The sequence below is a fragment of the Heterocephalus glaber genome, unplaced genomic scaffold, assembly GCF_053883595.1.
Source record: "Heterocephalus glaber isolate CG9 unplaced genomic scaffold, H.glaber_assembly_v1.0 deba00000594, whole genome shotgun sequence".
NCBI lineage: Eukaryota > Metazoa > Chordata > Mammalia > Rodentia > Bathyergidae > Heterocephalus > Heterocephalus glaber.
In genome coordinates, this window is record NW_028258151.1 from 11,444,080 (window position 1) to 11,464,915 (window position 20,836).

Consider the following 20,836-nt stretch of genomic DNA (forward strand, 5'->3'; position numbering starts at 1 on the left):
GCAGCAGAACCACTGAGCTAAATCCCCAGCTGGAAATCCAAGGGTACCTTTGAACCCTGGGCAGACAGTGGGCTCAGGCTGCTCTGGAAAGCCCACCTGCAGCCCAGTGCTGTGACTAGCCTTGGGCATCTTCACCCATGCCAGGCAGCCCCACGCCAGTCCTCACTTTACCAGTGTTGGCTGGACTTCAGCTCCTTTCCTACTGTTCTGCCAGACATCAAATGTCCTGTCGAGCATTTCACATGTGAGGGCTCCATGGTGGCTTTTGTTTTGTTTTGTTTTTTGGTACCAGGGATCAAACTCAGGACCTTGCGCTTGTGAGGCAGGTGGCGTCACCACTGAGCTAAATCCCCGGCCCTCCATGGTGGCTTTGAAGCCACTCTATGTGGTGGCATCATGAGTCCCATGTAGCAGCTGCACCCACACCTCAGCAGATGGCAAGAGGCAGGAAGTGCCCTCTCCAAGCCACCACGCATAGCCTGCAGGTACCATCTGGCCAGCTAATGCCACTCAGGCACTCCGATATCCAAGATGGGCACACTATGTGAAGTGAATGTTTATAAATTTTTAAAAATTTACTGTAGTAAAAGGCACATTGTCATTAATTCCCCTCAAAATACTCCCCCTTGCTTTGAACACACTTAGCCTATCACTCCTGCCATTTTCTGAAGCAGTTCTGAAGTAGTTTTCCTCATCTTTATGAGGTGTAACCAAAAACGAATACTGTTGCTGTGCCATTCAAGGAAAAGGAGGGCTCGCATGAACATCAGGGTGGTTCATCATCCACCTAGAGCACTGGATCTGGCACCATGCGACTTCTGGCTCTTGCCCAGTCAATGACCATGAAAGGTGGACATCTGAATTAATTCAGGACATCAAGGCAGCCATTACAGTACAGTTAAAGGCTTTCACAAAAGACTCCAGAGCTTCGTCAGAAGGTGTTCAAAGTGAGGGAACTAAGAGGGATTCACACCAATGTGTCAGTGCGTCTCTTCCTGTATTACATCTAAACATTCACTGTATATTTCCATTGGACCTCATATGTTGAGATGTCATTTCCTTCTGAGTCTGCCCTGTGTGCTGTGCCCGCATCTCCTCCTTCCTGCCAGAGGGGGAGTTCAGAACTGCCGCAGAGGGCGTCCTTGACCCCACGCCACCTGCATCTGCACACCGTACATCTCCAGGCTGAAGGATGCCAGCTAAGGAGGGACCATCACATCTTGGGTACCCACAGGGCTGTTCTGCAGCTGATTCACATGCCACAACATGAGGATCACATGGCACTGTCTGCCCACCCCCAGCTCAGTCGACACAGTGACAGGAGGCAGTGGAGGCAGCAGAAACGAGGCTCCCTCCCTGCAGTCTTGTTAGGCAAAGGGCCATGTGCACTTTGGCAAGGGACAGAGGGGCCACCTAAGGGAGTGTGAAGTGCTTGTTTCAGCCACTGTAGGCAGCTGAATGCTTCCTTGGTACACAGCAGGCCACTCTGCCACTGTTATGGCAAACGGGAACCAGAGGACGCCCTGGGAGCTGCAGGTGGAGGCTTGGGGCCAGAGGCAAGGCTGGTGGCTCTGTTCCCCAAGCCTGGGGGTGACAGTGGCTCCTGCCCATCTCCCACTGCTCCAGGAAACCCTCTGCCTGGGCCACAAGGCTTCTGGGCCGAAGATGACAAGAACATTCCCTTGCCACGCAAGGCTCTCATACCTCCCTGCTCCACGAGCAGAGGAACAGAGCAGGTGAGCAGAGAAATCACTGGCTTCTGAGTGTGGTTTCTTTGCAAGGATGTGCCCAGCTCCAGAGGGCAACTGTATAACTGTGGGAGTGCAAAGCCATCTAAGGTGGGGTTTCTGTCACGTGAGAAAGGAGGGGCATCAGATTGCACATAAACCCACCAGTGCTGCTGAGTGCTCAAGTACGGAGGCAATGTGCAACCCCAGGAGGCTCAAGTACGGAGGCCCTGCAACCTCAGGGCCTTGATAATCACATCCACTTTGAACAACCTACGCAACTGTACCTGGCCCACTCACACTAGCTGTTGGCTTTGCCTTAGAGCAACAGTGAGGTAAGCGCTTAGGTATCTGCAGCAAGTCCTAAATTCAGGAGTGCAAATTGATGCTGGGTGAGTGAAGGGAAGGAAAAGGAAATAAGAAATGGGGCACAAACTTTTCTTCAGAGTTGGGGGGCCTCAGGTCCTCAGTTAACTTTAAGCCCTACCAATCTGGGGCTCTTCCAACCTGGTCGCTCACTAGCTAGGAACGCCCTGGGCTGAAATCCCAAGACCAGTGAAGAATGAGGCAGAAACTGATTCTCCAAGGGGCTCTGACTACTGGAGGAGAGAGAGCAGGCAGGACAGTGCTGTGTGGCTGTCAGGAGGGTTGCTTTAGTTGCTGCGAATCCCGAGCCAGGTGAAAAGCCGGTCTAGGAAGGTTACAGTCAGAGACAACCAACCATCACTGCAAAAAGAAGGGGATGGTCAGGGCATGTCACCACATCCACCATGGCTCTGGGAGGAAGAGTAGGCTTAGGCAGCCACTTGCTGCTACTAAAGGACATGTTACTCCCGAGCCTGCTTAGGGTACCCCAGTATTCTCCAGCTGGGTCACAGCAGATCCCCCTCCCAGGGAGGGTGACACTGGGCAAGGTCTCCCCTCAGGCTGCTGCATGTGGGGATTCCCTGGCCAGCAGCAAGGTGTCAGCTCAGCCACCCCTGGTGCCCTAAGTGCTCCTGCATGCCCGCAAGCCCTGCTCCCCACTGCTGCAGCCTCCACCAGTGAAACTGTCCTTTCATCCCTGGCTCAGGGCACAGCACAAGGCAGAGCACTCCTTCACTATACAGGGTCTCCAGAGCGCCAGGTGCTTCCATGGCATCTTGTCAGGTGTTGCTAAGCAGGGGCAGTGAGGCTCCCTGAAGCTGGCTGAAAACATGGGATTAGGGGTGGGGGGAGGACGCAGACTATTTGCTGGGCAGGTGTAGGCGCCAGACATGCAGCGTTCTCTGGAGAGGGAGAATTAAGGAAGCCTTGTTTCACAGAGATACAAGCCCACGACGCGGGCAGCCCTTGCCTCTCTCCAAGAAAATCAACACTGGAACCACACTGCCTCCTCCAGAGTCCCTTGTCCCACCTGCTTAAAAACATGCTCTCTGGCCACTGGGAGAATGGGAGGGGCCGACACAGGCCTTGGTGTAGGTGATGCTGGGTCTGGGCACCACCTTACCTGGGGACTTGAGAGCAGTCCAGGAACACATCATCCAGGAGCAGGTCAAAATCGTGGAGACTTGCTGGCAAAGAGACAACACAGAGGGAAGGCAAGGAAGCCAAGTGCACTGAGGAGGCACAGAAGGGCCTGCATCCCTACACGGACCAAGGCCCCAGGGATCAAGCCAGGGAGGAGTCTGAAGGAGCCACCCAGAAGGGTCCATTTTCTCTAACAGACAGAATCGCTGAGACTATACCATAGGGTTATTCTGTGTTTGGAGACAAAATGTTCCCAATGTAACCCCTGACCTTGATCCTGGGGCGTGTCCTGCTATTAATTCATAACCTGCTCACCAGTGTCACCACAACTGCCAATGGAGAAAAGGAAGGAGCATGGGGACTGCATCATTTTTCTTGAATGGAGCATGGCTGTACTTTAATTTTTACCAAATGTAATAACACATATGGCTCTTGGTACATACCAGGCACGCATTCCAAAGTGGTTAGCGAGTATTAGTGCATTTAACCCACAAACAACTCTGCAAGGGTGACAGTGCCAGCTTGGTCTGGAAAGACCAAATAACTTGGCCCAAATCACACAACTGCATGGGAAGAGCCAAGGTTTGTACCCAATCTGAGCTCAGAAGCCATGCTCTGAATAACTACATCAACTTCAAATTTTGTGTTATCTTTGACCCAGAAATGCTGTTTGTCAGTTTTTCCTAAGGAATTAACCAGCACTGCCCAGGAAAAATTTTCAAAGGAGAATGTTCACCCAGCACTATACCTGGGAAACAGGTGATGACCTGCACAGCCTGGCATGGGCAGAAGATTCCAAGTCATGGGATGCTATAGAGGTAGGAAAAATGGTATTTTCAGAGAATTCCTTCCAACGCTGTAGCAAGGCATGCACCACTGCACTCACATGCACAAGAGGAGGGAGACAGAATGGAGTTGGGGTGCTCCTCCTCAGAAGCATCAGAGCCCATGCAAGGCCAGCCAGGTACTTGGTGCAATCCAAACACTCCACACTCACTCGTCGTCTTCCTCAGGTGAACACAGTGAGCTCAGAGGCAAACAAAAGACCCCAGGCCAGGGTTAAGAGGCACATCTCTGGGACTTGCTCTTTCCAATCATCTCAATCACCAGCGGGGGCCTCAAGAAGGGGCCTCTGACATCCATGAACCCCCAACTCGCCTCTCAACAGTCACTCACAAGAGGCTTTTCAGAGTAATTTATTCCATGTCTTTTTAAAGCCTCCTAACATTACAGGTGCATGGAATTATGTACCAAAAAATATCAGATCCTGAGCAGCCATCATCTGCTATTAAAATAAGTCTTGATCTAATTGTCTAGAGATAATTACCTAAAATGTAAATTTATTGATGGCTATGTGCCCAAAGTGCTGTTTTAAGCACTATGCATGCATGAGCTCATTAATTTTCAAACTAACTGCTAAAGTGGGGATTCTTTTTGTCTCCATTTTCCTCAAACTGAAGCAGAGGGGCTTAGCAGACTGCCCACTTAATAGACGAGAAAGGGAGTGTGGCTCCACACAGGATGACAGCAGGAATCCATAGGCCCAGATACTGCACAGCTGAGACACCACAGGCCAAGCTGGCCCTCCACAGAACTCTAGACTTTACTGAGTGGCTGGGCCCTTGTCAAGCACCTGGGCCTCAGACACCCTGCAGAGGTCAGGGGACAGGCAGCTCTCCCCAGCAGCAAGGGAATCAGAGAAGTCTGGAGAGGGGTGGCAAGGCAGGGTTAGACTTTGAAATTTTCTATCCTGCTGTGAAGCTGGGCCCAGCTTCTTGGGAGAACTGGACAGAATTCAGGTCAAATTCCTAGACCCAGACTCTGTGAGGTCCACAGATCCTACCCAGCCAGAGACCAGGAGAGGCCTCGGAGACCAGCGTGGAAGTTGGGATCCAACTGCTTGCGTGAGAAGGCCCATGTGTAGAGCACTAGTCCCAGCCCTGCTCGGCCTTGGCAGCTAAGTTGAGTGCCACAGTCTAGGACCTGCAGGTCCCCATGGCGTGATGTTCTGGAACATTCTGGAGCCTTTACATAGTCTGCTGGTGCTGGGTGTGGAGCTGTAGTTTAGTATTCTAAGTATGCAGTCAGAGCTGCCTAGTGATAGGGTCAGATAAAATGAAACAGCCCACCCTAGTTAGCTAATTGAAGCAGCTAAGCCAAGCTTACAGAGGCAAAAGGAAACATAAGCAGAAGGATAAAAGCTAGGTAAGAAGGGAGATAAAGACCTTTCCTTCTATGAAGATACATTAACTTAGTTGTCTGCCCCTCCCTAATCTCTCAGCTGGACTTAGAAAAATTTAAAAATGCAGAATACAGAGTAACCAGTTTCCTTTGAGCTCGTTTCCTATGAACCAGCTAAATAACTAATTTCCTTTAAACCCTACAAAGCTACCTGTTTAAAACAAATCCCCATATATAAGGCCAAAAACAAAGAAGGTCCATCAGACTTTTTCCCCCCACTTAGATACCTACAAAGTTTTTTTCTTCTGGTACTGGGGATTGAACTTGGGACCTTGCGCTTGCGAGGCAGGCACCAGAACCACTGAGCTAAATCCCCAGCCCTTTTTTTGAGACAGGATCTTGCTATATAGTCCAGGCTGGCCTTGAACTTGCAGAGATCCTCCTGCCTCAGTCTCCTGAGAGCTGGAATTACAGGTGTGTGCCACCACACCCAGCTTGGTGTTGCCCCCCCCCCCCGGCATTATCATTTCTAATAAACATTCTCCTACATTTTTCCTTTTGTCTTCAAATTTATTCTTCAGTTTGGGAGACAAAGAATTTGGGTTGATACAAAATTATCTTGTTCCCGTGTCCCCCTGCCCAATTCAAATGCCAAAGCCCTAAGTCCTGTGCTTCAGACTGGACTGGAACTGGAGTTGGGGCCTTTAAAGAGTGGTGATGGTAAAATGGGGCTATGAGGGTGGGTGCCAATCCAATCCTACTACACTGTCCTTATGAGACGAGGACACAGAGCAACACTAGGGGTGGGTGGGTGAAGAGCAAGGGCCATGTGGTGGCGCAGAGGAAGGTGACTACCTGCAGCCTACCCTGCAAACACCTTGAAGTTGGGTCTTCCAGAATTGAGAGGAAATAAACTGCTGTTTAAGTCACCCAGACTGGTCTCTCACCATGGGTGCCCTTGAATATTAATCAAGAATTAGGCTGGGGGGCCGGGGATTTAGCTCAGTGGTTTCTCCGCCTGCTGCACAAGCGCAAGGACCCCCGAGTTCAATCCCCGGTACCAAAAAAAAAAAAAAGAATTAGGCTGGGGATTTAGCTCAGTGGCACTGTGCCTACTTTGCAAGTGCAAGGTCTTGAGTTCAATCCCTGGTACAAAAAAAATAAAAGAATTAATCATCCGCTTTATATTTCACCGCTGCCTACCATAACTCAGCATACTCAGTAAGTGAAGACAATAAACCGAAGACTGCTTAGTTAATACTTTTAATTACAATTGTAATTACACAACTGCCACTATTCAGTGTTTTGTATAAAACCAGTTATAATACACAAGATTTTCAAATGCAACAATATGTATCAAACTACATATATATGCAAAGTTTACAGGCCATTATGAAGCTTTATCTTAAAAATACTTTCATGAAAATAAACATTCAACCAGTTCTCTCAGCTTTAAAAAATATGATTAGAAATATACATTTTAATAAAAAAATCAATACAATAACTGATCAAATACTGATTACTCAGTTATTTTTAAACTTTTAATAATCTGTACATGAGTGCACATTAGATAAAAGTCTGCAAATTATTAATCTAAAACTGCAGTACTCTAATCCAATGAACAAGTCTGCTGACAGTTCCACTGGGTAATTAAGGAGGTAATTTCCCACACAGTATAGGCAAATCATCCAGACTTTTAAACACATCTATAGTATTTTCACTTAGCAACATGGAAAATACTCAGATTGAGGAGAGAAGGAAGAGCAGCAACTAACCTCACCAGGGCATTTCAGTGGAAGAGAACTATTCAAGAAATAAAAGACGGATTAAGATTGTTTCTGATGAGCACTCCTTTCCAGAGTGCAGTAAGAACTTTTAAAAATATTATGAAGGGCAGCCGAGCTACCCTTAGAACAAACACCCAATGGCTGCACTGGTTATTTGTCAAGCTTGGCAATTCAAACGAAGGGGTGGCCCCAGGATAGCTGGCTCGAGACAACCGGAGACCCAGTCAAACACAATGGCCTCTAGAGAACAGTTGGGGACACTGCTAAGACGCATTTGGGCCCAAGCCAAAAGCAGACACCACTCCCTGGTGGGGTATGGAGCAGGAGAGCTGGCTTCAGGGCATCGAGTTTACACCTGGAAAACTGGGACATAGGCAGAGCCACGTGTGGCTGGGGTCCAGCCACACTGGCCGAGTAAGGTCACCTCTGGAGGAGGCACTGCTCGCTCCCTGCCATTGCTCTTCCCTGCTGTTTGTCATGTGACAGAGGACCCTCTGTACTTCCAGGAACCCCACTTCACAGGTGCACACACCTCCCTTGGACTTTCTGTCTCTTGATGATCTGAATCCCCAGAAAGTTTCAAGGGCACCTATAAATATTCATTTCCTTTTTTTTTTGAATCGGGGATCATCTGAATAACTGAACTAAATCCCCGGCCCCTATAAATATTCATTTCTAATTTTAATTCCACTGGAAGTGGTTTGGGTGGACTTTCGATACTATTTAAGGTCTTAAGTTAAAGGAACCTCTCCATCTGACAGGCACTGTTTCAGATCCAACAGCAACAGGGTCATGTGTAACAAGAACTGAGTCAGACTCCTAGAGGACGTGGAGTGTTCTGTGGTTTCAGCTGGTGGGGAGTCTGCTCTTACTCATAGTACGAAGGACTTTCCATTAGTCAGACCCCCGAAACCCATCCGAAGTGCTGTCCCTGACTATCTGCCTACTCCAAGGAATGGAACGGTCTTCACCAAATTACAAGTTTCCTATGACTAACTTGCGCGAGCTTGTTAGATACAGGGATATTTAACAAGAGCCACAGTGATAACAACAATTCTAGCTGGAAACTTCAGCAGCCAACACAAGGCAATCTATAAAACAAAAAAAAAGCACAGTGGTTATCACTAAGGGCCAAAGATTTTACTCTTGGCCAAGACCCCACACAGCCCACTCACTGGGATAGGTCAGACCGGGAAGGGGGCCACAACAGGGATGTGCTTCCTAGCTCCAACCTAAGAGAAAGCCAAGCCACACACGGCTCAGAAGGCAGTGTGGTCTTCACACCCACCTGCATAAGCTATGGAGCAGCGGGCCTCTAAAGGATGCCCTAAGAATCAGGATTTTATGCTTGGGCACAGTGTGAACATTTTGTCTCCTGGCACAGTGGTATGTTCCTCCTCCTACCCAACTCTTACACCTACATTCAGCCCCAAATGTTTAAATGCTGGTTCAGGGCGACTCACATGGCCTGCTGGGCAGAGCTGCCCTTCTCCAAGCCAGTCACTGACACACTTCACCCAAAGGGTATAACACTGAAACAGAGAACCACTGTCTTCCAGTTCCTTTTTGGGTAAACAGACTTTACTTTGCTCCAAATGCAAGAAGCCTGGTCAGCAGGGTCTTGATACATTCATCTGGTCATGGGAAGGCCCTACCCTCTGGCACACTCCAGTTCCCAGACAAGCACAGGCCAGACCTGGTAAACAGGACATGGCTTCCTAGGAAAGCCCTGGATGGCAGGAACAAGGGATCTGCAAAACAGTCTTTAACTATGGGCCCTGGTTTTTGTTTTTAGCAGCAGATAAACTGTTTTGTGATTGCTTATGTCACAGCCCTGCTGAGTTTCAGGAAGGGGAAGGGGAGAAGGCACGCTGCAAAGAGTTACTAGTTGGATTCCCTAACCAAAGGCAACAGTGAGTTCACTCTTACTACAAACCAAAATCCAAAAGCAAGTAATCGTCGGTGAAATCAGAGTATATGAATGGCCCTAGACTGATCACAAAAGAAAAAAAAAAATCCACAGTGTTTAGAGAAAAGGATTCTAAAACAAGTGTTAACATTTTTGTTTTTAAAGCCACCATTATTTGGGATTGCTGTTTCAAAGGGTAAAAACCAACAGTGGGCAGCTCCCCCTATATGCATAGCAGGCAATCTGACTAGACTTTGTGTGACTGGCAACCCAGTAATGCACAGCCTTGCTATTTTGTAGTTCCTAAGTGATGAGAAAGGAAGGACTTGGCAAGAATCTTCCAACTCTGAGACCAGTTTCTCCCCTGAAGTCTTCTAAAGCTTCTATGAATATTGTCTGACAAGTCTTAGGTGAGCACAGTACCATTTGGCATTACAGCATGCAACAGTGTTTTCACATGGTCTTCACAGATTCATGTTCATAAAGCACTCTTTGGTGGAAGACAAGCAGCTTGGGTACTTCACAGAGTAAACGTGACAACAGTATCACAAAGAGCAAAGAGATGAAACCCAATAGTGTCCGATGACAGGAAGTACCATTTCAGTAAATCCTGGTTTATCTTTACAAATTTCCACAGAGGGTCACAGAGCGAATAGAAAATAAATACGTACGAAACCTCCATCAGATCCTCGGCTCTTCTGAATGCCAGCAGAGAGCACAACCGCCACCGTGGGGACACATGGGCCACTGAACTCATCAGCTCTCCAGATGGCAGGGGGCTGCAGCACTTACACCTGAGACTAAATTACAACACCATTTCCTCATTTGGCTTGAGACGATTCTGCAAAAATGGCAAGTTGGGCCCTTCAAGTCTTCTTTCACACCCAAACTCCGGGAGCTACTGAGACTCCAGCAGACGTTTTCTTCAGTGAGTAAATTTCTTAGGTGGAAGCAACTAAGGCTTCTGCAGTTTGTTTTGTTCTCAAATAAACTCCTAAGTCCTGTTAGAGTTTTCTGTTCCTAGAATCTTTCTTCAGTTCTGGTCACGAGTTTTTACTTAACGCAAAACTGTTTTGGTCCTTGAAATGGAGGGACTGAAGAGAAAGAAAAGAAAAGGATTTTACCATGAAGGTTTGAAAGTGTCCCTGAGATAGTTATCACAGACAAGGAAGGCAACATAATAAAAATATTGACATGCTAAAGAGTAATATTTTGTATAATTTTTTTTTTTTTTGAAACAGGGTCTCACTATGTAGTTCAGGCTGACCTTGAACTCACTATGTAGCCCAGGCTGGCCTCGAACTCACGGCAATCCTCCTGCCTCAGCCTCCCAAGTGCTGGGATTACAGGCATGCACCACCATGCCCGGCTGTATAATTTTTTTAATGACAAAACTTTGGAGAAGACAGTATAATATCACCCATAAAGTAAAGATGAACAGGAGAAAAAGGCAGAGTAGAAAAAGGTTCAGTTCTGTAAAAATAAAATTAAAAAAGAAAAAAAGAAGTAGAAAAGAAAGAAATAAAAATAAACAAAGACAGGCGGGCAAGGGCAGCAGAGCAAGGTGAGTACCATAATGCCACCAAGGGCATCTGCTGCAAAGCACTCCTTTTCCTTCTTTCCCTCTGAGGAACCAGGCTGTGGGAAAGTGGAAACAACGAGAAGGTAAGAAGGATTACCAGATGGTTTCAAAAGCCAGGCTTTGGTCACAGAAAAAGCTCAAGCAACTTGAGCAGTTTCCAGCTCTGCCAGGTCCCGTCCCCTTCCTCGGCAGGTGTAGCATGTCTCCGAGGGGACTGTGCCTGGGGGACACAGACAGAGACGCCAAGGACCCTGCTTCTCACCCTCCCTTCCTTCTCCAATGTGGCCCTTGACACTTTCAACTCAAAAGCAACCTTCAGAGGAAAACAAAAGCGGAACCAAGAGTCAGGAAAACCACTTCGGTTCTGGAGGTGAGAGGATGCGCCTGCTTGATGGAGGAGGCTTGTTTGCCTTGAGCAGAGACCCAAAAGAGTACTGAGTTTAAAACAGTCAGGTCAGCCGGCAGAGGCAAGTGGGAAAATACCTAGAATTTCAAAGGGACATGAATTAATATTTTAAAAGATCAGAGGGAATCACCATTTTAAAAAAGAATACTGACAGAGAACATGCTGAGACTCCTTCACTGATGTACTTCTGGAGACAACAGCAGTAACAAAACACAAGACCCACAAGTGGCAAGAGCAGGGATCAAGATCTGCGACTCTAAGAATAAGATGCAGGAACAGGTGTGATGGCCATGACCTTTGCAGAAGGGATGTAAAAAAATCAAAGTAGTAAGTATAGCTCCTCCTAGCTAAAGGGTTTATGTGAGGTTTGAGAGGCAAAATAAAGAACCTGAGCATCTCTCCCCGCACAATATGAATAACTGGGTACTAAACACCCCAAAGCCATGGATAGGAGGTTGGTTTGGCAGCTGAGCAGAGTGATGGTTCCCAAAGATGTAGCTTGAAATTAAAAACTCACACAAATTAGAAAACAGGATGAAATGATTGAAAAAGAAGACAAGACTGCCCCCAAAGAAACAGCAGAAGTTTCCGGAAACATGCACTTAACATGCACTTATAGGGAACACTGGGGATGTATGACGTGACTGTGGCAGGTGGGCAGTTGTAAGGCTTGTGACACAGTCAGGGCCCATCCTGGGAGAGCTCTCCACACACCCAAATGCAAGAACAATGACCAGCCCATCTCACTCAGCCGCTTAGTCAATGGATTCATTAATTCTTAAAAGAGAAAGGTTACAATGGTCTTAGACTCTAACAGGAGGTGGGAGGTACAGAAGCCCATGAATTTCCCCCGTGGACTTGAGAAAGGGAAGAAGGTGGTCCCACCCCTCATCAGCACTAAGGACTCAGTCACCTGGTCACCCAGACCACAGCCTGCACACGTTCAGATGTAGCTTAGATCCAGAGGACACTGGCCTTGAGAAATATGTTGGTATTTCTTTCCTAACAACAAATGTTTGGGGCACAATACTCTACCCCGCCAATAACTGCTCTTTTAACAGGTTGGGGTGTGGGGGTTCTCTAAAGCTAAAGAGTCTCTCAATAAACTATCAAGATCAAACAGCAGGGGGGCTCTGGTCTTCATTCCTGAAGCCTTGGAGAACAGATGAGGCCGAGAGCAGACAGCCAGGCTCCTCCACACCAAGTGGTGATGTGTCTGTGACTTGACCTGAAACAGAGGCCTCCCCTCCCTGTGAGGCCGGGTCACCCACAGCCCCGGACCTGGCTCCCAGAAGGCTCCCATCCAGGTACACACAGAGGGAGGCCTTGGAGGTGGGGGAGTGCTGTTTAAAGAAAAGATATCAATTTAGAAACTTAGAATTACATAAGAATCTTAGCTCATACTATCTTTCTCTGAATCTGATTATGCACTAATATGTTAATTCCTTCATTACCTTCCAAACAAAACTGCGTAGTAACTGGTGGAACCAACACTGGAGGCTACACAGCTTGGCTGCCTCCGGTTCTTGTTCTTTTGAAGAAGCAGGTGGTGGGATACTGCACATAATCTGTCTGCCTTTCTTTTATAAGCCGCAGTACATGGGTAACACACCAAATCACCCCAAAAACCTGCACAGAGGAAGGTGCTAAGTGAACTGTGAAACCCAAAGAGCTCTCCCTTCTTTGCCTCTCTAAAGAACCTACAGACATATACTTATGAGCAGGAAAAGGAGTTTTGTTTTTCGGCACTGTCCTAAATTCCTGGAAACTGTTTTGGGGGCCAATTCACCATTTAGCCCATCTTATGCCACCTAAAACCTACTTTAGAGCCCTTAAAAAGCATCCTGGGGAGGATCTGAGGCAGACGCTCACTGCAATCAGGAACCACACTCCAAAAAGCACAGTGGAGGGTCACTCAAAATGACACAGAAAGCAGACCTAGACAGAAAGACTGGGGCAAAGCCAGCTTCCTCATTGGAACAAAGTGGGACTTGGCCAGCTTGTTCTGAGCTCTTGGACTCTACTCCTCTATAACCTACAAAAGTCCGATCCAAGAGAAAAAAGCAGATTAAGTTGCAAGCCTGCGAGCTGTAATGGAGGCCTGAGTCCTTACACCTAGAAAGAGCAAGTCCACTCGAAGCATGTCGAAATGTACAACCAACAGCAAGCTTTTTAACTTTTGACAGTTTGATCACCTAAAAGTGTCAGAGTTAAAATACTCCATTTTCTTTTGGTACTGGGGATTGAACTCAGGACCTTGCACTTGTGAGGCAGGCAGTGGTACCACTGAGCTAAATCCTCGGCCCTAAATACTCCATTTTCTACCCTTTACTGTAGAAGAGTTGGAAAATAAAAGTGCCCTCCACAAAAAAATCCCAACTATCCTACCAACCAGAAGAATGTTAGTAGTATGTGATATTTTTTCCTTTGTCTTATTTCTCTACATATAGAAATTTGCATATCTGTAAACATTTTATATTGCTCTACACTTCCCTCTATATAGTGTGAATCAGTTACAAAATTAAGGTAATACACCTCAGAATTTCAATGTGTAGCTAGCTCTTTTCACTTATTTTTCAAGGAAACTTTATCCAGGTCATGACACTTTTTTTAAAAACCTGACTCAGGCTGGGGGTGGCTCTGTGGTACATGTTTTCCTCCTGTGTACAAGGTCCTGGGCTGCATAACCAGCATCACCAAAAATAAAAGTAAATAAAACCACGGTTCCTCAAACACTCTCCGGTCCATTTCCTATTTCTTACTGTCACAACACTGATATTAATCTCAGTGCACCTATAAATCTTTGGCCTCTTGTTAGTATCACTCTAATTTTCTTGTCAAGTGGAATCAGACAGTAAAACAAGTATGGACATTTGATATATTCCTAATAAAAAATGTAAGATCCTAAAATCCTGAGTCAGAACCCAACAATTCTCAAATACTCAGGGTAGGTATGTCCTCTTCTCATGTGAGTCCAGCTATGCAGTAAAATTTCACAGAAAACTCAGCAGTGAAGAAGGACAGAGGTGAATCCCCAGAATGCCAAGCATCAGCTGCTGTGGGACATGACGGGGACTAACTCAGCACTGGGATAAAGCACATGGGCCCAAAGCCTCAAGCATGCATGGAAGTAGAAAAGAAGCTAGGAGGACAGTTGAGGACACTATAAAGTCTGGTTCTGATTACCTGTGGGCTGCATATAGACTATTATAAGAGCTCTGTTTGCCGCAAGCACAAAATCACCACTGGATTAAATTGCATGCACCCTCCACGCCTGTGACACCAGGAACTGTATGACCTACCCTTGCCTCACAAGGGAACTGTTTGGGGAATATTTTAAAAATCAAGTGTCTGCCCTCAGTTCATGACAAATGCCCAGAGACAGCAAGCTACTGGCCTGGTCTCAGGACGGGCCCATCTTCTTGTCAGAGCCTGTACTTAGCAGAGGATGTGAGACACGCCAGGACAGAAGTAGAAGACACATGGGACCTCGGGTGAGGGCTTTGGTCAAGATGACAAGGAGGCACTAGGTCAAGAGGGATCCCAAAAGGGGCCTTAGTGCGTTTCCACATCATACTTAATGTGTAACATCACACTTAATATGCAGCTAACTGCACAATGACACTGTATCCCGTACATAGACAGAAGTGCTTCTCCAAGCCCTGATAGAAAACTTTGGAAATTCTTAAAGTTACAAGAACATTCTAAGCTTTTCCATATCATGATCCAGAGACTACAGTGTTAAAAATTTCCTCTAAACAACAAAAGAAAACAAAATCCTACATTGAAGGGGTCCAGATTTTCATAGATGATGAACACATAAAACACATCTGATTATTTCCCATCGCAGGGTTGCTCCTTTCTCCTATCTTCTTTTGAGTCTCCAGAAGTGGAGTCCAAAAGGTTAAGCTAGAAACCAATGCTTGGAATTTTTCAGAACAGGATTCTTTTCTCACCTTTTAAAACTGCTTTTCCTCGAAGCAGATCTGGTGGTTCTTTTAGTAATGCCTGCACTGCCAGAAATGTTAGGTTCAGATGTTTTACAGCTCTGAACACTGGACTGAAGAATTACTCTGAAAATAGTTGGAAAAAAATAAGATTATATGCACTGAAATAACTTTCAAATACTTGACAGAGGAAGGGATTTTTGCACTTCAGTGCAAATTGTTTTACTGTGAATTGACAGGACTTTCCGTAAACACATTTGCCGGAAAAAAAAAAAAATCAAACACATTGTTTTAGGCCAAGACTCTTTGAAACGAAGCATCTCATTTCCCACCGAGGGTTACACAAAGATAACCAGGGTGCTTTACTTTTGGAAAAGAAGTAACTTGACATTATAAGCAATTCCCACACCAAAGAAATCCATCAGCCAAACAAATCTGAAAAAGGAGATTTAGATTTCTAGTCATACAATCAAGTTGTAAGCCAAAAATTCTAGAGCATATGCATACAAATTTAGGAACTAGCTACACAACCTTCACTGGTCAGAGCTGAATATCTATGTAATAAACATTATGTCAATGATAACTTTATACAACAATTCAAATTTTTAAAACATGTTCAAGCAAAATCATGTTTTTCCTGGATTGTGACTACTTATTAAATGTTTAAGTACCATTAAAAAAGAAGTGAGATCACTTACATGTTGTGAAATTTGCCTTAAACTCAAAGTCTTCCTGTAACAGCAGTTTGCCTAGGAGGCCAATCCATGAGTCAGGAAGACCACAGAGAATGCCCTGTTCGTAAGTGGAGGGTGTTTGCTTTTGCTTCATTAAACTATCATAGGAGAACAGCAGAACACATCAAAAAATTTGATAATAACAGTCTTCAATCACTGAAAAGCTGAGCTGCATATGCACTCATTTATTTGTGTCAACATTTACTTATCTGGAAGAGAAAATACTGACTAAAAAATACTTTCTGCTCTTGTATTCCAACCTAAGGGCGAGATGCCCATTAACAGCCTGTAAGATCTTGGCTGGCTAAGAATAAAATAGAAAGCAGCCAAACTAATGTGGATCCTGAGTCACAGGGGTGTGTCACCAGCGAAATGGTTAAGGACCAACGCCAGGTTTTTTATGTGGTAAAGGTTCCTAAAGTCCTGGCATTGTAGCATTGCTCAAACCAAAGCACATCACTCAGTGGCTTCAGACTGTCTGGGGGATCAGTTGGGGACATGGGGTGCCTACCAGCTACTGCAAGATTTTGAAGGCTTGGGAAACCAGCCCTGGACCTCTTGGACACAATCTAATCCTGGATCAATTAGCCAGTGCCTGAGCTGGTGTTTCTCACAGTCTGTTCACTGAAACCCTAACCAGAAAGAGGAGATGCAGGCATAGTTGTAGGGTTCCAGGGACTGATGCTCTGGCTTATGAATTCTGCTTCTTAGAACAAGGATTTATTACTGAAAAGTTCTTTCTAAAAAATGACTTAAAAAACAATAGACACATAATTGCACAGATTTATGGGGTATAAGGAGACATTTCCATAAATGCACACAACAGGTAACAATCAGATTAGAGTAATGGCATATTTATCATTTTTTTGTGATCTGGGAACATTCAAATTCTCTCTCCTAGCTGATCTGAAATACTCAATTGTCAACCACAGTTACACACTACACTAAGCTAAAGAGCATTAAAAGTTGTTCCTCCTATCCAACTGCAAAAAATTCTTTCCCATTACATAAAGTGAGGAGGAAATATCTTTTCACCTGTATTAAGGAAATGAATCTAGAATTTTGCATAAAGAAAAATAACAACAAAAAAATTGCTGATGCTTTGAAGTCCAGTGCTACCTCAGATGCTCCTTACAAATAGAGAAGATAAGACTTCGCTGGCTTTTTAAAAATACTGCTTTTCAAATAACTGGAGGTCACTGATGGCCTAAAGCATAAACAATATCCACACTATAAAATCATTAATATGAGGAAAAAACAAAACCTATACACTGCCTGTGTAGGAAATCCGGGTCCTGATTTCTCAAATTATTACTGAAAAGTTTACATACTATTCAGAACAAGAAATCACCACTCCATTTTTTACTTCTCTATAAAATAAAGCATAAACTGAGGTGAAATAATTTGATAATAGTAGCTAGTAATTTCTATGGAACTTTGAAACTAAAGGAATGACAGAAATTCAGGCTGCATCAGCTGCACCTGGGAAGACTCAGGTACTGTATTTGTACCAATAACAGAGCAGGTACCACATCTGTTATCCATTAATGCCCAAAGTGGGGAGACCTCCAGCAACTACACTTACATATTACCAATAACGACCTGAAAGTGACTGCAGACAAGGGTGAGTTTGCCAGCCAAACAGAGCAGGGGTCCTTCCCCCTGAGGACCTGGGCACAAACCTCCCAGGCCCACCAGTGCTCCTTCCCAGAAAATGTTCACGACACATGTTTTTCTCCTCTCTTTAGCCCCAACCACAGCCCTGGGGAGCTGAAATACTCTGGATACAGTGACATCTGCAATGTAGGGCACATGACAAAGTAAAAACTGAAAAGCCAGGAGTCTTACCTAGAAGCTACGTAACTCTTGAATGTCCAGTTCCAAAAGAAGAGTCCCTCAGAGCAACTGTACACTAGCTATGTGGGTAACACTGTCACAGAGCCTTCACATAGGTGGCCTGAGGCCCTGAAGCCTCCAGAGGCAACTTTCCCGAGGCTAAGCAGACCCGGGGCCACTCAACAGCACCACCCAACCAGGTGATGCTCCCTCCCCTGACCCTAGAGATTAATGACAACCAGGGAACATGAGCACCCCACCTTATCAAGAGAGGCAGAGACTACAAAGATTACCCTGTCAGCAGCACTGTAACTGCTGGAAGCCCAAAGCCAAAGGCAGGCAGACCCAAGAGTGGCGGTACACGTGTGTAACCCCAGCATGCTGGGAAGCTAAGGCAGGCAGAATGGAAAGTTCAAATCCTGCCTGAGCAAGTTAGTGAGATCTTGTCTCAAAATAGAAAATAAGGGCCGGGGATTTAGCTCAGTGGTTCTGCCACCTGCTTCGCAAGTGCAAGGACCAGAGTTCAATCCCCGGTACCAAAAAAAAGAAAAGAAAAGAAAAGGGCTGGGGATGTGCCCTTGGTTCAATCCCCAGTACTGCAAAAAAACCAAAAAAATAATAATAAAATAAAGAAGTCAAACAATATTCTGTTTAAGTCTTGAAATGTAACAGTAAACATTAGTAATAAGTATTTTTTGGTATGGGGGATTGAACTTGGGACCTTGCGCTTGCAAGGCAGGTGCCAGAACTACTGAGCTAAATCCCAGGCCCAGTAATAAGTATTATTAGCAGTGACTCCACCCATCCAGAATATCTTTGCCACTTGGACTAAAATGGGAACAAAAATCAATCTTTGTAGTGAATGATGCTCTTGAGTCAGAATAAGAGGAACCTGAAGCTTACTAAGAAAATAAAGGGGAAAAAACCTGAGATTAACTATATCAAAATATGCACATCTGGATACCTAAGTTTGTTTTAAAATATTCATGAAAATATCACAAATAAGTGGTTTTGTTTACTTTTGAAGAATGGAAATTGTTTCCTAAATCTTTGTTAGCCATATGAAAACACTCACTGAAACCACAAAGTACCAAAGTTGGTTGGAATGGAATTTTACTTTGGAAGAGATCCTAGAAGGAACTTCTGCATTGTTTTATAATTTCCAAGTTCAAGCTCAGACAAGAAAAGATATTTTTGAAAGATTAGTGAAGAAAGTTTCAGAAAATAAAGAATGCAGCCCAGACCTAAGCAGGCAGTGGGAAAGCTCAGTCAGGGGGCACCTTCTCCCTCTGTGGCTTGTAGCTCTGACGTTCCATACAAAGGCTGCTCACCACATTCTCCTGCAGGAACACGTCTTCGCTCTTAAGGCCTCCATTTCAAGGATGAATGATGGAAGAGAATACAAACTTATCTACATTAGCCAAATAAAGATGTTCTGGATATTTTTGGGAAAGGAAAAATGTGGAGCCCAGAGACATCAAGGAGAAACAGCAACAGGAGCAAGCAGGCTAGGCTCTAGGCCTTCCACTCTCACTTAACACCAAGATATGGAGGCTGTACTCTGACTTCCCTGCCTGGGAGGAAGTAAAACCAGGAGATAGTTCTGCACATTGAACATGGAAGACTTAGGAGATAGCTCAGGAGATGGCAGAAACCAGGACACAATCTTCACTAGACCTCAAGGCTGCAAAACCAAACCTTTGCTAAAAGTAGAAGGTCCATGGGAGAAAATTCTGTTTTGGTTAGATTGGAAAGAACACACACTCAAGACACAGAAAACTAGAGGAAGGCTATATAAATAGCCGACTGCCTGAAAGGAAACCATCATCCCAAACGAATTAAAATGTTTGATAGGAAAGAGAAACTACTTCAATGTCTTTATTTATAAATGGCTATTTCAAAATATGTTAAAAGTATTCAGAAAAAGGACCTTGGAAAACAGGCGAACCAACAAAGCCAGGAGAGCTGACAAGGAAAGAACATGCACGAGAACCAGCGAACACACCAGAGTGAGGGTCAGGAGAGAAATGGAATGGGACACTTACACAGCAGCTATCTGCCCAAGGGTCCTGATGGCTACCGTGCTCTGAAACCATCGAGACAGAAGAGCAGGATGGGGAGGATGTAGTCACACATAATCCACCACATGGCAACGCTACCCAGCGCAGAGGCCAGCACAGCTAGGGGGCATCTGGAAGGGGTGAGGGGAAGAAGAGATGTTCATATTGGGAAGCCAAAGCAAATAACATAACAAATAAATACATACGTCAAGCCACCTGGGAGTGTCAGGCGCCGTAAAGGCTCAAAACAGCAACTGGGATGCAACCGGGAGGGGGGCAAGGATGGAGTTTTGCCATCTTATGTAGACAAAAACTGTTGTCTTCAGTTTCACCAGGCTTGACACTTGGGAACAAAAGTTTAGACTCAATCTTTCGTTAGATACCTGCCCTATGTTAACTTTATGATACTGAAATCAGTCACAGTTAAAATGCATAAATATATACACACAGAAAAACTAAACTAAGCCACAGGGAAAAAACCCTAGGCTATTTAAGATGATCACAGGAGGCAGAATTATGAACAAACATAGAACTGAGCTCTTTTCAACAGAATCGTAACTACTAAAGAAAACCTAGGGCAAAAGTACCATAGCAATGTGTTTTGATTCTCCACATATCTCTCACAATCCTGCATATTTCATGTGGTCAAATCCAAACTAACACACGAATATTCAAAAGAAAGTACATGTGGACATAAGCCTGCTCAATAGTAATTATATAATTTCCTATTCTGGTGTTAAACCTTCTTCTAGAACTTGAAAATAATCTTCTCCACAACTATATGAAAATATGGTTTAGAGTCTTGTATTACTGCTGCCCCAAAACAATGTAATGACATGAAGCCACCATGTCACAACTGACTACCATTTCAACAGAGACAACCTGTGAGATGGCAGTGAGTTTAAAGAACAACTACAAACAAATCTGTGATTCTGAGACCTATGTCTGCTGTCACTCTCTTGAGGATGTCAGAGCTGACTGTCCTAACACTGCTCTCCTGCCTATCATGGCTCCTGAGGTTACAACAGAGGACACAAGTAGATGAATGGCTGATAGCTTCCTGGGTGAGCACCTCCAGATTTTAAGGAACACAATCCTTGCTCTGGAGAAAAATGCACAGAAAAAAAAATGCTTGCAAGGGATCCCATATTAAACAAG

General features: G+C 45.1%; 1 protein-coding gene across 11 annotated transcripts in view; it reads right to left on the minus strand.

The window, feature by feature from the left end:
• Positions 1–6,664: 6,664 nt before the first annotated feature.
• Positions 6,665–20,836, minus strand: part of Cdc14b (cell division cycle 14B) — a 98,892-nt gene continuing 84,720 nt past the window's right edge. For 3 of the 11 annotated variants that reach the window (XM_087204950.1, XM_013072703.3, XM_013072704.3), the window contains 3 exons: positions 15,058–15,174; positions 10,686–10,751; positions 6,665–10,207 (listed from right to left, as the gene is read on the minus strand). In XM_087204950.1, coding sequence (XP_087061076.1) covers positions 10,171–10,207; positions 10,686–10,751; positions 15,058–15,174 — 220 coding nt within the window. In that variant the 3' untranslated portion in view covers positions 6,665–10,170. Of the gene's footprint in view, positions 10,208–10,685; positions 12,731–15,057; positions 15,175–15,746; positions 15,881–19,663; positions 19,810–19,884; positions 20,022–20,836 lie in introns of those variants that run through there. The other 8 variants (XM_004846088.4, XM_087204948.1, XM_004846092.4 and 5 more) reach the window with 6 other exon arrangements.